Source organism: Lepidochelys olivacea (assembly GCF_965140295.1).
Source record: "Lepidochelys olivacea isolate rLepOli2 genome assembly, chromosome: 1".
Taxonomy (NCBI): Eukaryota; Metazoa; Chordata; order Testudines; family Cheloniidae; genus Lepidochelys; species Lepidochelys olivacea.
In genome coordinates, this window is record NC_140411.1 from 37,815,576 (window position 1) to 37,831,407 (window position 15,832).

Sequence of the window (15,832 nt, forward strand, 5' to 3'; positions counted from 1 at the left end):
TAAAAGCTCTTGAAAATGGACATGTGGTGGAAACACCCCTTTTCTGTAATTCTTGCAAGGTCTAGCAACTTTGGGGAAAGTTACTTTATAAAAAATATGTTGGATAATGCTGAGCGAATGTGGTCTGTTATGCATCATAATATTGTATGGTGTTACCATTGCTGTCAACCTTTGTATAAACAATTGCTTTGTAAATACCCTTTTATCAATTTTGTGGAGCAATTGCCCCATACTTTTGAAGGTGTCCAGTTGTTTCCTACCCACGTAAATACAAAGTACATGGTTCTGTTTAAAAACCCCAGGATAAATTACAAATTGCTACACTTGCTTGGCTAATGTACCCTGGCAAGGCCCAATTCTTTTTTAGAAGCTTTCAAGGATGCTACCAAGATATCTTATGGGTACCTGGTCGTGGATGTAAATGCTTCTACACTAGAGGCTTATAGATTTAGAACAAGGCTTTTCCCTCCAGAGCATCCAGTGGTTTATACTTTTGTTGCCGGCACCCAGTGCCGAGAGGCTGAACAACAGCTTGAGTTGGTTCGTTACCTGGTGTGCTACACCCAATAATCACAACGGGGTGGAGAAGCAGAAAAGTTTATTTGCAGCTGCAAAAAGGTACAGGGAGAATAAAATCTCAAATCCTGCACACAGAGCAGGAAGTTACACAGGCTTTTATACATCCTTTTTCCCAGCATACTTATCCAATAGCAAGCTGCCCCAAGTATCCATATAGCCAGCCAATCCAGTTCCCAGCTAGTTTCCTGATTCTCTGTATCATTTGTTAAACTATACATAAAGCTGCTTTATTCAGCATTGTTTTTCCATATCTCCCCTGTTTGGCCTTGCTTAGTTTCAGGCAGTCTGACTCTGCAACATACTGTTGCAGATTCTCAGCATAACTGCTGTGTGTGCCTCCAGGCGGGGGGGCCAAGGACACTTGGGCCTAGCACACAGAGCTGCTGCGAGTGCCTCCAGGCAGGAGGGGGGGGCCAAGGACACCGGGGCCTAGTGCAAGGGGGCTTCATCGACACTTGTGGTCTTCCATCCCCTCGAGTTACCTAGTGTCCATACCCCAGTGTCCCCAACAACTCCCCCCTTTGAGAACACTCAACAGCCTTGGCTCTGAGTTTTCTCACTTGGGCTACTTATTTTTTTACAATATGACTTTGCATAAGCACTTTGTGATAGCCCTGAAGAGAACGACTTATTAACTTTTGCAAAAGGGCCCTGACACATGATACCGCACAGCATAATACCAGTAATACAAGCAATACAGGAAAGAGAAATTTCAATAGCAGGCTAAATAAACCACCAAGCCAAGATGACAAACCCCAGCCTGAAAACAAGGTTTGCAACCAATCGTTCTCTGGGGCAGTATAGGCAATCTGTGCTCCGGCTCGGGCATGGGCCTCAGCCTGTACCACCTTTTTATAGATTTCATAACTGCTATCATTTACATATACACAACATCGGGGCCCGACGAGGGCACAAACCCCTGCTTGGGATGCCAAGAGATAGTCCAAAGCCAGCCTGTTTTGGAGGGAAAACGTCCTGAGCTGCTGTACCTTTTTATTTAAAGTTTTTACTGCTGACCCTAAATTACTAACTGAGTTTTTTAACTTTAAGGCCACCTTCTTAAGTACCATCTGCAGCCTTACAGTATAGCGGCCTATGCATGCCATGGCTGGCCCGGAAACCAGTGGCGCTATTCCCAGTACAGAGCACCCTACAAGCTTCTCAGTTGTGAGGGCATTCTTCATATTGCCCTCCAATGCCTTAGTCAGTCGCCGCAGGGTCTTTTCTCGTGACTCAACAGAGGTGTCTCGGGCATTTCTAATCTTTCCTTTGGGCAGTGTGGCAGTTATGGAAAGATGAGGAACTCCATGAGCTATATAACAGCTACCTGTCCAGTTGGCTGGCACCACCTTGTAAGCCTTTCGGCCACATACAAAATAGTGACCCTGTAGGGCCCAGTAAGGACTGTTTCTTAAGGGGATTCCTGGGATATTTAAGGCTGTTTTTCCAAACAGTTCATATGCCCCTAGGGGGGCATCCCATCCTCCTGATTGGGTACAAGTGGGGGCATTTCTAATTGTGCCGTTCAAATTACACTCGCCATAGGAACCACTACAAACCCACCATTGGCTCGTTACATTGGAGATATTAACTGGACAGCAAGTTACATTTCCAAACCCCTTTTTTGTGGTAAGATTATTTGTAAGTGTTTCCCTAAAAGGGGAGGAACCATTACACCCACACTGTTGGCCTCCCCTGTTGGTCTTTATCCAATACCCATCAGCCCACTGTGTAATAACACAGGAGCTCTTTCCCACAGGATGCCCATAGGGATCAGATTGGTTTCGAGTAAAACATAATACTTCCTCAGTGTGTACGGCAACTGAATACTCCTGGTCCTGACAGGTGGCCTGCTGTAAAGAGGTCTTATTCCAGAACGGCGAGTCCGTTCTTTCCTGCTCTTTGGTGGTGGCTAATTCTGCTAGGGTCAAGGGCAGCATGTCAAGGGGCATTCTCGTTTTGGGGGATAGTGGAGTTGGAGCACATACCCAGCAATCAGTCTGGTTTGTTAAATTAGCAACATGGTGCACAAGCAAAACAAAGGAGTTATGCTCCCGATATGCACAGTTTGGAAATACCAATACAGAGAATAACAATGTTACCCAATTAATTATGACCAGCGTCTTCCCAACCCAGGGTCTTCAGTACCTGGGTGGGCCCATTTTAGCATTAAGGTGCCCGCTATTTGTGTCTTTTAAACAGTAGCTTTAGCCCGAGATCGTCACTAGATGAGGAGTCAGCAGGTTGGACGGTCCACTGTTCTGCTGACGAGGGGGCAGGTACTGCCTTCAGACGAGAGTGATGGATCCAGTTCTTGTGTCCCTCGATCTTTGCCGCTGTATGGGAAATCAGCAGGACGGTATAGGGTCCTTTCCACTTTTCCTGGAGAGGCTCGTCTTTCCAGGTGCGAACAAGTACAGAGTCACTGGGCTGTAAGGAGTGGACGGGAGTGTCCAAGGGGAGAGGCTGGGAATCCTTGGTATACCTGTGAAGAGACAAGAGAACAGCAGACAGGGAACACATATACTGTGATAAAAAACATTACCCAACTCCCATTCCCCTGACAGAACTGGGGTGCCATTCATGGGCCATGCCCTTCCAAACATAATTTCAAAGGGACTGAGCCCTAATCTACCCTTTGGGAGAACGCGGATACGGAGTAGGACGAGGGGCAAAGCATCAGGCCATTGCAGTGAGGCTTCTTGGCACACTTTTGAGAGATGCCGTTCAAGGGTCTGATTGGTACGCTCCACTACACCACTGGCTTGCGGTCTCCAGGGCGTATGGAGTTTCCAGGGGATCTGTAAGGCATGTGAGATGCTTTGAATGATTTTTGACGTGAAGTGTGTCCCACTGTCAGATTCCATCCACAGGGGGAGTCCAAAGCGAGGAACGAGCTCCTTACAAACTTGAGGGCCACTGTTCTGGCAGTGCAATTACGGCAGGGGAAGGCTTCTGGTCATCCGCTGAACCGATCCACTATAACAAGGAGATATTTGAACCCTTGGGTCCGGGGAAACTCAGTAAAGTCTATTTGCCACACTTGTCCGGGGCCTGGAGTGGGTTCTAGGGCAGCTGGTAGCACAGGATGTCCCGGTCGGGGGTTATTCTTTTGGCAGACTAAGCAGTCCGCTTGTACCTGGGCAGACAGGGGTCGGAGTCCGGAAGTGATAAAGTATTTTCCCATTAGCTGGATAAGTGCTTCCCTGCCAGCATGAGTGGTTTGATGTAGTTTTTGCAGCACTGGCCGGATCAGGCCCTTTGGTTGGAGGACCTTCCCTTCTGGGGAATGGAGCCATCCCTCCTTTTCCCGGAGACTGAGTTTGTCAGTTAGCTGTCTCTCCTCCCCAGAGTACTGAGGGGTTGGAAGCTCCCCTACTGATGGGATAAGGGCATGCATATGGGCGTTCTCAGCCTGAGGGGATGGCAGGGTGGCAGCATGCTTAGCCTCTCTATCTGCCTGGGCGTTACCTCTGGCCACATCTTGATCCTCCCTTTGATGGGCTTTACAGTGTACCACCGCCACTTCCGCGGGAAGTTGTACGGCTTCTAGGAGCCGGAGGATTTGGGGCCCGTACTTGACTGGGGAGCCTTGGGCTGTCAGCATTCCCCTTTGCTTCCATAGGCCAGCATGAGCTTGCAGCACACCAAAAGCATACTTTGAATCAGTAAAAATGTTGACCCGCTTTCCTTTTGACAGTTCAAGTGCACGGGTCAGGGCTATTAGTTCGGCAAGCTGGGCAGAGGTCCCAGCAGGCAAACCTTCAGCTTCCACAGTGTCATGGAGGGTCACAACAGCATAACCTGCCCTCCTTTGCCCATCTATTACAGTACTGCTACCATCAGTGTACCACTCATAATCTGCATTTGGGAGGGGTACATCCTTTAACTCCGGACGGCTGGAGTACTGGACATCTATGATCTCTAAACAGTCATGTTTCTGTTCCTCTGTTTCTGGCAAGAGAGTGGCTGGGTTAAGGGAGGGGCAAGGCTGTAGGGTGACTTCAGAGTTCTCTAACAGCTTAGCCTGGTACCGAGCAATCCGAGCCTGGGTGAGCCAAAGCCCTCCCTTTGCATCCAATAAGGCTCGGACCATATGGGGAGTATAGATTTGCATAACCCCTCCCAATGTTAGCTTCTCGGCTTCCTCAAGCAATAGGGCAGTAGCTGCGACCGCTCGTAAACATGCCGGCCAACCCTTTGCAACCTGATCCAATTGCTTAGAAAAATAAGCCACGGGACGTCTCCATGCTCCTAACAGCTGTGTAAGCACTCCTAGGGCCACCCCCCTTCGTTCATGTACATACAACTGAAACGGCTTAGAGAGATCTGGCAGGCCCAGAGCTGGGGCTTCCATCAATTTTCTTTTCAGGATTTTAAATGCCCTATCAGCCTCTGGGGTCCAATAGAAGGGGTCATGATCTGCTCCTTTTACACAGTCGTACAGGGGTTTAGCCCACAGTCCAAACTCTGGGATCCATATCCTGCAAAAGCCTGCCATACCCAGAAATGCCCTGAGCCGCTTACAATTATTTGGAGAGGAACTTGACAGATAGATTCCTTTCTTTTTTTTTTTCGCTTGAACGCTGACGCTCCCCTTGCCTTAGCTGTAACTTGATCCCTCTCCACCTCAGACAACAAGGTTCTCAGGAAGATATTACAGTCGTCTCAATCGGCTTGTGACTACTGAGGCACCCCTCAAAGACTGAAATAAACCTGCTTGCGTTCGTTGAGAATTCCCCAGCCTGTGCTTTGAAAGCTGCTAAATCTATTGGATTAAATGGCACATGGGTGTAAACTTGCATAGTGGTAGCCTGACGTCCGTCTGCCCCTGGGCAAGCCACAACAGTCTCGGTAAGCAAAGGATAGAGTCCCACCGAGGGGGCAATCTCTATAACCCGAGGCATCCTACCCTTATACGGTGGGAGTGTGGGGACCGAAGGGGACACCGGCTCTGCCATTACAGTGGGGGTGGGGGTCTGGGGACTAACATTAGCTGCTACCGAACCAGTCGGAGTCAGATTACAGCGCTGTAAAATATCTGGTCAAGTACATAAAGTCAGAAACAAATGTGCATACAAATGTTCATTCCATTTCCTTGTTCTCTGACAGAACAGGAGTAACTGAAGGATCGTGTTGTAATTAATTGACCCTCCTGGTGGCCACCACTCCTGGTCCTCTAGTTGATATTGAGGCCAGTCAACTGTACAGAATCGTTTTAATTGGCTCTTAGTCATCGGATCCGCACCAAATACCTTCCAGTTTGCTAGAATGCACTCTAGGGGCGTACACCATGCCCTAACCTCTGAGCTCTGTCCCTGTCCCATACCTACAGGGTAACTCTGGGCATCCCCAGGTTCCAACAGAGCATATAATCCGGATTTTAAAAGGTTCCTACCTTATCCAAGGGACCGGTTCTTCACCGTGGCCTGCAGCTGCTCCCCCACGTCTAAGGGACCGGTTCTTCACCGCCGTCCACAACAGCTTCTCCACTATATGAGTGCGTTGCACCGTTGTGCCCTCTGGGGTCGATCAAATCGCGTCTCCTCCGAGGCCCCCGATGAACTCACCGGTGCGCGCTGGGCGTCGGTTCTCGCCGCAATCCTCGACCTCCAGGAGGGGTCCGGGCAAGGCTAAATTGCAGCCTCGAGCCCACCCAGGGACGCCAAAAGCTGTTGCCGGCACCCAGTGCCGAGAGGCTGAACAACAGCTTGAGTTGGTTCATTACCCGGTGTGCTACACCCAATAATCACAACGGGGTGGAGAAGCAGAAAAGTTTATTTGCAGCTGCAAAAAGGTACAGGGAGAATAAAATCTCAAATCCTGTACACAGAGCAGGAAGTTACACAGGCTTTTATACATCCTTTTTCCCAGCATACTTATCCAATAGCAAGCTGCCCCAAGTATCCATATAGCCAGCCAATCCAGTTCCCAGCTAGTTTCCTGATTCTCTGTATCATTTGTTAAACTATACATAAAGCTGCTTTATTCAGCATTGTTCTTCCATATCTCCCCTGTTTGGCCTTGCTTAGTTTCAGGCAGTCTGACTCTGCAACATACTGTTGCAGATTCTCAGCATAACTGCTGTGTGTGCCTCCAGGCGGGGGGGCCAAGGACACCGGGGCCTAGTGCAAGGGGGCTTCATCGACACTTGTGGTCTTCCATCCCCTCGAGTTACCTAGTGGCCATGCCCCAGTGTCCCCAACACTTTGAAAAGACCCTCAGCTGGGTATAACAAGAGATGAATTATCAGCAGGCCCTTTTTTAACAACTGAGGCTGTGAACCGGAAACATATCTAGCGGTGTGAAAAGGAACCTGGCCCTTTTAAAATTACTTAGCAAATCACTCCCACAGCAAATCACAATCACAGTGCTGCATTCAGCCTCTGATCTTTTAGTAGTGGCCATCTCAGAAACAGCACTCAATACGTTAAAAGGAAACAGCCCTTTGACAGAATCAAGTGCCTGTGCTGAAAACAGACACAAATTTACAAAAGCTCTGTGTAATAAAAGGATCTCTCTTAAAAGAAACAAACATCTGGTGAAACAGTGTTGGGGGAGGGGGTTATTGGACCTCCGTTAAGTTTTGCTGTCCCTCTTAGAATGAGGCTTTTGGCTAATCAATAATGGAGTATGCAGAAAAAGCATACCTGGTGCCTAGCCACCAGCTGGAACAATTAAGGGCTCCCCCACCAGATGAAGATGACATCAGAACAACTGTAACTTGCTTACTGGAAGCTGAAATGAAGGCTATTTTCCAAAGGACTGATTTAGCAAAGTATGAAAAGGCTAATCTTTACGCTGCTGTGCTTTGAAGATACCGATCATATGTGAGGCAGCACGATGTGGATACAGGGAAAATAAGTCTGTTTCTACTGGAACAGGAATAGAGCATGGCTGCCAAGCCCCCAGAAACACCAAAGAATTCTGATTCTGTTGCTGAGGTGGTGCTGGATAATGTGAATAAGAGTTCTAAGAAAAAAATGCCATCGTTTTGCTAAATAAGCTGGGCCAGGATAAAAATATTTCTTCGTGGAGTGATAAATGGGCTTTTGTGGTCAAAGGCTTAGTTGTTAATGGTTCTAACATGCTTGATTTAGGCAGGCTTGATTTAGGCACTCTGCAGTCCCTGGGTTGACATTTCTCATCTAGGTACCACATGGCTCCATGATAGCCAAGACACTCTTGATCATTAATGTATTTATCCCACCATACCTCTGTGAGGCAGTGAAGTAGCCCCGTTTTGCAGGTAGAGGAATTGAGGTACATACTCTTGGGGAAATTCTGCACCAAAAAATTAAAAATGTGGCGCACAATATTTTAAAAATCTGCAAATTTGTCAAAACAACATTACATAAATTGCACCAGTTTCAATTATTTTGGTAATTTATTTCAAAATACCGGTCAGCAAGTATGTCTGTAACAATAGGGACACACAAAAGTTATGTTTCAGAGTAACAGCCGTGTTAGTCTGTATTCGCAAAAAGAAAAGGAGTACTTGTGGCACCTTAGAGACTAACCAATTTATTAGAGCATAAGCTTTCGTGAGCTACAGCTCACTTCATCAGATGCATATCGTGGAAACTGCAGCAGACTTTATATATACACAGAGAATATGAACCAATACCTCCTCCCACCCCACTGTCCTGCTGGTAATAGCTTATCTAAAGTGATCATCAGGTGGGCCATTTCCAGCACAAATCCAGGTTTTCTCACCCTCCACCCCCCCACACAAATTCACTCTACAAATTCACTGTAGATCCACTTCCTGGACACTACAGTGCTAATAAACAATGGTCACATAAACACCACCCTATACCGGAAACCTACTGACCGCTATTCCTACCTGCATGCCTCCAGCTTTCACCCTGACCACACCACACGATCCATCGTCTACAGCCAAGCTCTATGATACAACCGCATTTGCTCCAACCCCTCAGACAGAGACAAACACCTACAAGATCTCTGTCAAGCTTTCTTACAACTACAATACCCACCTGCAGAAGTAAAGAAACAGATTGATAGAGCCAGAAGAGTTCCCAGAAGTTACCTACTACAGGACAGGCCTAACAAAGAAAATAACAGAACGCCACTAGCCGTCACCTTCAGCCCCCAACTAAAACCCCTCCAATGCATTATTAAGGATCTACAACCTATCCTAAAGGATGACCCAACACTCTCACAAATCTTGGGAGACAGGCCAGTCCTTGCCTACAGACAGCCCCGCAACCTGAAGCAAATACTCACCAACAACCACATACCACACAACAGAACCACTAACCCAGGAACTTATCCTTGCAACAAAGCCCGTTGCCAATTGTGCCCACATATCTATTCAGGGGACACCATCACAGGGCCTAATAACATCAGCCACGCTATCAGAGGCTCGTTCACCTGCACATCCACCAATGTGATATATGCCATCATGTGCCAGCAATGCCCCTCTGCCATGTACATTGGTCAAACTGGACAGTCTCTACGTAAAAGAATAAATGGACACAAATCAGATGTCAAGAATTATAACATTCATAAACCAGTCGGAGAACACTTCAATCTCTCTGGTCACGCAATCACAGACATGAAGGTCGCTATCTTAAAACAAAAAAACTTCAAATCCAGACTCCAGCGAGAAACTGCTGAATTGGAATTCATTTGCAAATTGGATACTATTAATTTAGGCTTAAATAGAGACTGGGAGTGGCTAAGTCATTATGCAAGGTAGCCTGTTTCCTCTTGTTTTTTCCTACCCCCCCCAGATGTTCTGGTTTAACTTGGATTTAAACTTGAAGAGTGGTCAGTTTGGATCAGCTATTACCAGCAGGAGAGTGAGTTTGTGTGTGTATGGGGGTGGGGGGGATGTGAGAAAACCTGGATTTGTGCAGGAAATAGCCCAACTTGATTGTCATGCACATTGTGTAAAGAGTTGTCACTTTGGATGGGCTATCACCAGCAGGAGAGTGAATTTGTATGGGGGGGTGGAGGGTGAGAAAACCTGGATTTGTGCTGGAAATGGCCCACCTGATGATCACTTTAGATAAGCTATTACCAGCAGGACAGTGGGGTGGGAGGAGGTATTGGTTCATATTCTCTGTGTATATATAAAGTCTGCTGCAGTTTCCACGATATGCATCTGATGAAGTGAGCTGTAGCTCATGAAAGCTTATGCTCTAATAAATTGGTTAGTCTCTAAGGTGCCACAAGTACTCCTTTTCTTTTTACAAAAGTTATGAGAATACGAGTTTTAAAAAACAAAGAAAAAACTTAATTTTGCAAAGCATTCACAGCATTCAAAAGAAGCCCTGCCACAGATAAATCCAAAAGGAGGGGATGGGAACTAGGAAGTCATGTTGTTTACACTGTTCTATCTCAGCTGTCAAAATTCCACTTATTTTTATTACTCCTATGATGAGCATAAGAAAAAGGCATAAGCTGCCTCCAGTTGTCCTTGCAGAAATAACTGTGCAAAGGAAATAGAGTAACAGATAATGGATACCTAAGTGTCTCAGATATGCAATACAAAGTTCAGACCTATTTGTCCCCATATAGAAATAAAATCCTGTCACACAATTATTAGAATCCCTCCAGAGTCCAACTGAGAAGATAAATAAGTGCACACAGATTAAATCAAAGAACAAAAGAGTTGCTTGTCCAACAACAGATGCGCTGATTCCGTCTCAGCAGTACAATACCAGCCGTGCGCCGATTGAGATCATGCTCCAGATAGCTAATTTACATGATTATCAAAATGGTTATAATCAGAATGACAGCAATTCATCCAGCAAAAGCTTCCTGGTTCTGGTATGGAAAAGTGCATGGCAACCAAAGTTCTTCACACATGGGGTGCCATATCAATATTATTATTGGTTTGCATCTGTATTACAGTTGCGCCTAGAAGCTCCAAAGCAAGATTTGGTCCCCATTCTGCTAGGTATTATATGCACATAGTAAGAAACATTCCCTGCCCCAAACAGCTTGCCAACTAAACTGAGAAGACAAATGGTGGGAGAGGAAAACAGAGGCAAAGAGAAGTGAAATGACTTGCCCCACATCACGCCGATGACAGAGTGGAGAATCAGATCTCCTGATTCCCAGTTCAGCGCCTAGCCACGATGCTGCCTCTGAAGATAAAAGTGTATATACATTGGCACCGAGAGGGATGGGTGGGTTACAAATTCATAGGTAAGCACAAAAATAGATATGCCAGAAAGAAAATCAACGTTCATCTTTCAGAGCATGCATATGCATCCATCTTTGTGTCTTCTGTGATGAAGCAATTGCACCTTTGTACTTTTATTATGTTGGTACCTAGGTCTCTCGACAACTAGAACTTTAACAAACTCAGAGAGCTGGTAGGTAAGGTCCTTGGGAAGAAAATCTAAGGGAAAAGGGAATTCAGGAGAGTTGGCAGTTTCTCAAGGAGACAGTATTAAAAGCACAACTGCCAACCATCCCAATGCAAAGGAAAGACAGGGAAAATATTAAGAAGCCAATATGGCTCCATCAGGAGCTCTTTAGTGACCTGAAAATCAAAAAGAATCCTACAAAGTGTAAACATGGATGAACTGCTAAGGAGAAGTACAAGAGAATAGTACAAGATGTAGTGACAAAATCAGAAAGGCTAAGGCACAACATGAATTAAATCTAGCAAGGGACATAAAAGGCAGTAAGGAGAGATTCTTTAAATACATTAGGAACAAGAGAAGGGTCTGTCCTCTACTTAGTGGAGAAGGAGAGCTTAATACCATCAAGAAGGCCAAGGTGTTGAATGCCTATTCTGTGTCAGATTTCAGTAAAAAAGGTCAATGGTGACCAAATAATATTAATTGTGTTGAGTAACAACAAAAGGGAAGGAACGTGCATCAAAATAGGGAAAGAACAAGTTAAAGAATATTTACATAAGTTAGATGTATTCAAGTTGGCAGGCCTGATAAAATTCATCCTAGTATACTTAAGGAATTAGCTGAAGCATCTTGGAACCGTTAGCAATTATCTTCGAGAGCTCATGACTAAGGCCCTACCAGATGTGTCACGGACCGGGAAATCTGGTCTTTTGTATACTTATGCTATATTATACAGATTTCGCTGGTCTCCCCTGTGTTTCCCAAATTGGTACCCAAAAGGGAGTTGCAGAGGGGGTTGCAAAGTTATTTGGCGGGGAGGGATCGGGATTTGCCACCCTTACTTCTGTGCTGGGTGGCCAGAGAGTGGTGGCTGCCGGCCAAGGGTCCAGCTCTGCAGGCAGCAGCACAGAAGTAAGGGTGGCAATACCACACCAGACCATCTTACTTCTGCGCTGCTGCTGGCGGCGGCTCTGCCTTCAGAGCTGGGCTCCCAGCCAGCAGCCGCTGCTCTCCAGCTGCCCAGGTCCGAAAGCAGCACCGCCGCCTGCAGCAGTAAAGAGTAGCAACCCACCCCACCTTCACACAATAACGTTGTGACCACCCCTTGCTCCTTTTTGGATCAGGCCCCTACAGTTACAACATTGTCAAATTTCAGCTTTAGGTAGCTGAAATCATGAAATTTACTATTTTTAAAATCCTTGACAGTGAAATTGACAAAACTGGACCATGAATTTAGTAGGTCCCTACTCATGATGAATGGGAGAGGTCCCAGAGGGCTGGAGAAGGGCAAATATAGTACCTATATTTTTTAAAAGGGGAACAAAGCGGACCCATAGAATTATAGACCATCAGCCTAACTTTGATACTTTGAAAGATACTGGGTCAAATTATTAATCAATCAGTTTGTAAGCACCTAGAAGGTAAGAGCTATAGTGCATAGCTAGCATGGATTTGTCAAAGAAGCTATTCTGCCATCAGAAACAGGAAACCCAGAAGAAAGTGGAGGGACATTGCATAATGATCAATGACAATGACGTGGACTAAACAAAAAAAGGAGTGAGGTCAGACAAAGGGGATTGCATTTAAGTGGGTTTCTTGTGCTTTTTAAGAGAAAAAAGTGTTTAGGATTAAGAAATTCCTTAGTTGCGGCTTTACTGCCCTACTATCCCTGAAGGAGTTAACTAGAAAACCAGAGCTCCCACGGACAGGTGGTCTCTGAGTGAGGCGGAGAAAAGTGTCTGAGGTACTTGTTCCAGGGTCTGGGTGGCTGGACTGCAGGGTCCTACTGCCCAAGAAGGATTTTAGACACAGGGAATGCACCTGAGTGACCCAGAGCTAGGAACAGCGACCCAGTCTCTACTCAGACCGAAGGAGTTTAGCAGCATGTGGGACTCAGTAGCTGGATCCAACAGCAACAGACCAGTGTCTGTTCAGAGAGCCAGACTGGGCCCAGTTGTGACCGTGAGATTTTATCAATTTGATCCAGGGCAATGTTCTGCCCAGTTGTTCTACTGAATAACTTTAATTGACCGTAATGAGAGTTAAAAGCATGAACTGCTGAGATAATTGGGCCCAGATGTTTTCCAGCAAAACAAAGGGCCTGATTCTGCCCGTTGCTCAGTGCCTTCAAGGCTCATTGACTTCAGAACTGAATTTACCTTGTTATGGTCTATCCAGTCAACATGAGTTGTGGCTGCTACATACGGGTCCGCCTTCCATTTTAAATATTCAGTGTTCTAAAAGGTATGCCACATAACAATTAGGCCATCTGCCCATGGGGATATTTCTATTTGTAGATTAAATTAAATGCTTTCACAAGAAGCACTGAAAGCAAATAAGACATGCTGAGAGTATGAGAACTTTCTAAGACCAGTATACAATTTCTAAAACCAGTATACAATTTCCAAAAGGTTAATAGTTATGCTTAGTCACATAAATGACAGATTTTGCTATTTAAATGTCTAGGATCATTAGAGAGACAGGGCTAGTGAGGTAATATCGTTTGTTGGACCAACTTCTGTTGGTGAGAGAGGCTAGCTTTTGAGCTACACAGAGTTCTTCATCAGGTCTGGGAAAGGTACTCAGGGTGTCACAGTTAAACACAAGGTGGAGCAGATGGTTTCGCATGAGTAGTTAACATAAGGATACCATTCAAGGTGAAGCGGACTGTTAACACCCCTCCAGTCACAGGGGAGAAAGGAAGCGGGGGAGGGGGTTGTTAGTGGGTGTGACAGGGTGTGCATACCCCACACTGGAGAAGAAAGGGTTAACCCCACACTGTGGGTGGTTGAAGTCCCACCCCTCAGGTCGTGCTGGGCAGGTTCCAACTGCTGCCTCAGTATAAAAGGGATCAGCCCAGCTCATTGTGGGCTGAATGCCAGAGAGGAAGGACCTTCAGCTGAAGCCCACCGCAGCCCTTGCCTGCAAGAGCCTGAGACCCTGCAAGCCAGGTTGGAGGCCTGGAGCCCAAGAAGCCCCGAGGACCATCCACACTGAGGAGCTCGGAGACCCTGACACCCCCACAGACAGCAGTTTCTGGAACTACAGTAGGCCAGGGAGACTAACCGTGGTGATATCACCACCCTGCCCCGCTCCAAAGGGGGATGGGGTGTGCATACACTGTGACAGTGGGTTACAGATTGTTGTAATAAGCCATAAATACAGGGTCTTTGTTCAGTCTGACAAAGTTATGAATTTCAGCTCCCAGACTCATCTTTTGAATGTGCTGTGCGGGTTTCCTTTGAAGATGGAGTACTGATCAGTCAGATATGGAGTGATTGCTTTGTGAAAAGTGTTCATCTACAGGTGATATGGAGTTTTTGGCTTTTATCATTTTCTTTAGCATGGTGATACTCTAGTTTCACCAACGTAATGATTATTGTGGCATTTATTGCATTGGATGAGGTATACCACATGTTGTGATAGGCCTTTTTAGGACCCATGGATCTTCAAAGGTGTGTTGTGGGGGGTGATCAGTGTAGACATGTCTACAGGTTTTGCATCCGTTGTTCTGGCAGGATCTGGTGCTGCTTTGAGTTGGCGTGTCCTGGTCTGTGGGGACCTTATTTCAGTTGGTGAGCTTGGAGGGTTATCTGAAGGCCAGAAGAGGGGGTTTAGGAAAGATTTCTTTCAGGAAGAGGTCCATTGATTATGGGTTGTAGTTTGGGTAGTAGGTGACAACTAGGAGCGTGCAGTTGGAGGGGGAGTTATTTCTGTACTGAAGCAGATTTGAGGAATTTGGATGTTCCATTCCATGATGGAATCTACATCTCTGGTGGAGCATCCTTGTTTGGTGTAGGCAGTTTTCAGTGCAGTAAGGTGTATAGCCCAGACTTTCTCCTTGGAGCACATTCTGTGGTATCAGAATGCCTAGTTGTAGATAACAGATTTCTCAGTGTGTTTGGGGTGGTTACTGGATCTATGATGGTTATCTGTGGGTTTCTGGTATATGTGGGTTGTCTAATGGATCCCTTTATTGAAGCTGATGCTAGTGTGGGAGTATTCCAGAGAGTTTAATGGACAGAAGGTGGTTGTTGAAGTTGTGGTGGAAGTCTGAGGGAGTTGAAGTCATCTGTCCAGAGGATGAAAATATCATCAATGTATGTCAGGTATATCACTGGGTTCATGGTGCATTTATCCAGAAATTCTTCAAGGTGGCCCATGAAGCAGTTGACATATTAGGGAGCCATATTAGTACCCATGATTTGGGCAAAACTCCATAACAACCCCCACCCTGCCTTTCCTCTCCCTCCCTTCCTCCATGACTGGAGAGATGTTATCAGGCCACTTCACAGTGAATAGGCCCTTGATGCGTTAACTACATATGTGAAACAACCTGTTCCACCTTGTACTCAGTGTCACAGTTAAATACATTTTCCAGACCTGAAGAAGAGCTCTATATAAACTTTCAACTTGTCTCTCACCTATAGAAGTTGGCCCAATAAAAGATATTACCTTGCTCACCTTGTCTCCACTATCCTGGAACCAACATGGTTACACCACCACAGGGATGTATTATTGTTATGATTAAGTCACATGTTTCTTTTCTGTGTTTATCTGCATAAATCATAGAGCTGGGTTAAGTGAATGGGCCTATGATTATTAAACTCAAGCCTTACTTTCTATTTCCCTGTTAAAATAAAAGGGAACTGCACAGCTTTGGCAAGGCAGTTTAGCCTTGAGCAAAAACTGAAGTGGAAGACACTTGTGTACAGACAACAGTTAATGTCTTCTAAAGTCACTAAATACCTTTGCAAACCTCTGTTGGTTTTCATAATTCTAACAAGAACAGGATTCAAAGTATTGTAATACTCCTAACTAATTAGTCAGGTAATCCTAAAAACTCTCTTTCTTTTTAATCCACATTGATTCATTCAAGCTATTACCAGTAAAATAGGCACTCTTTAATTATA

At 45.7% G+C, this 15,832-nt stretch overlaps 2 protein-coding genes across 2 annotated transcripts in view; both read right to left on the bottom strand.

The window, feature by feature from the left end:
- The window catches only part of GUCY1A2 (guanylate cyclase 1 soluble subunit alpha 2), a 416,341-nt gene that overhangs the window by 365,298 nt on the left and 35,211 nt on the right, over positions 1-15,832 (bottom strand). The gene's annotated exons all lie outside the window — the stretch shown is intronic.
- Positions 564-7,860, bottom strand: LOC311514547 (syncytin-A-like). The gene is made up of 2 exons (XM_084617120.1): positions 5,978-7,860; positions 564-3,064 (listed from the first exon to the last, which is right to left on the bottom strand). The coding sequence occupies exon 2, from the start codon at positions 2,529-2,531 to the stop codon at positions 1,149-1,151; it is 1,383 nt and encodes a 460-aa protein (XP_084473246.1). The 5' UTR covers positions 2,532-3,064; positions 5,978-7,860; the 3' UTR covers positions 564-1,148.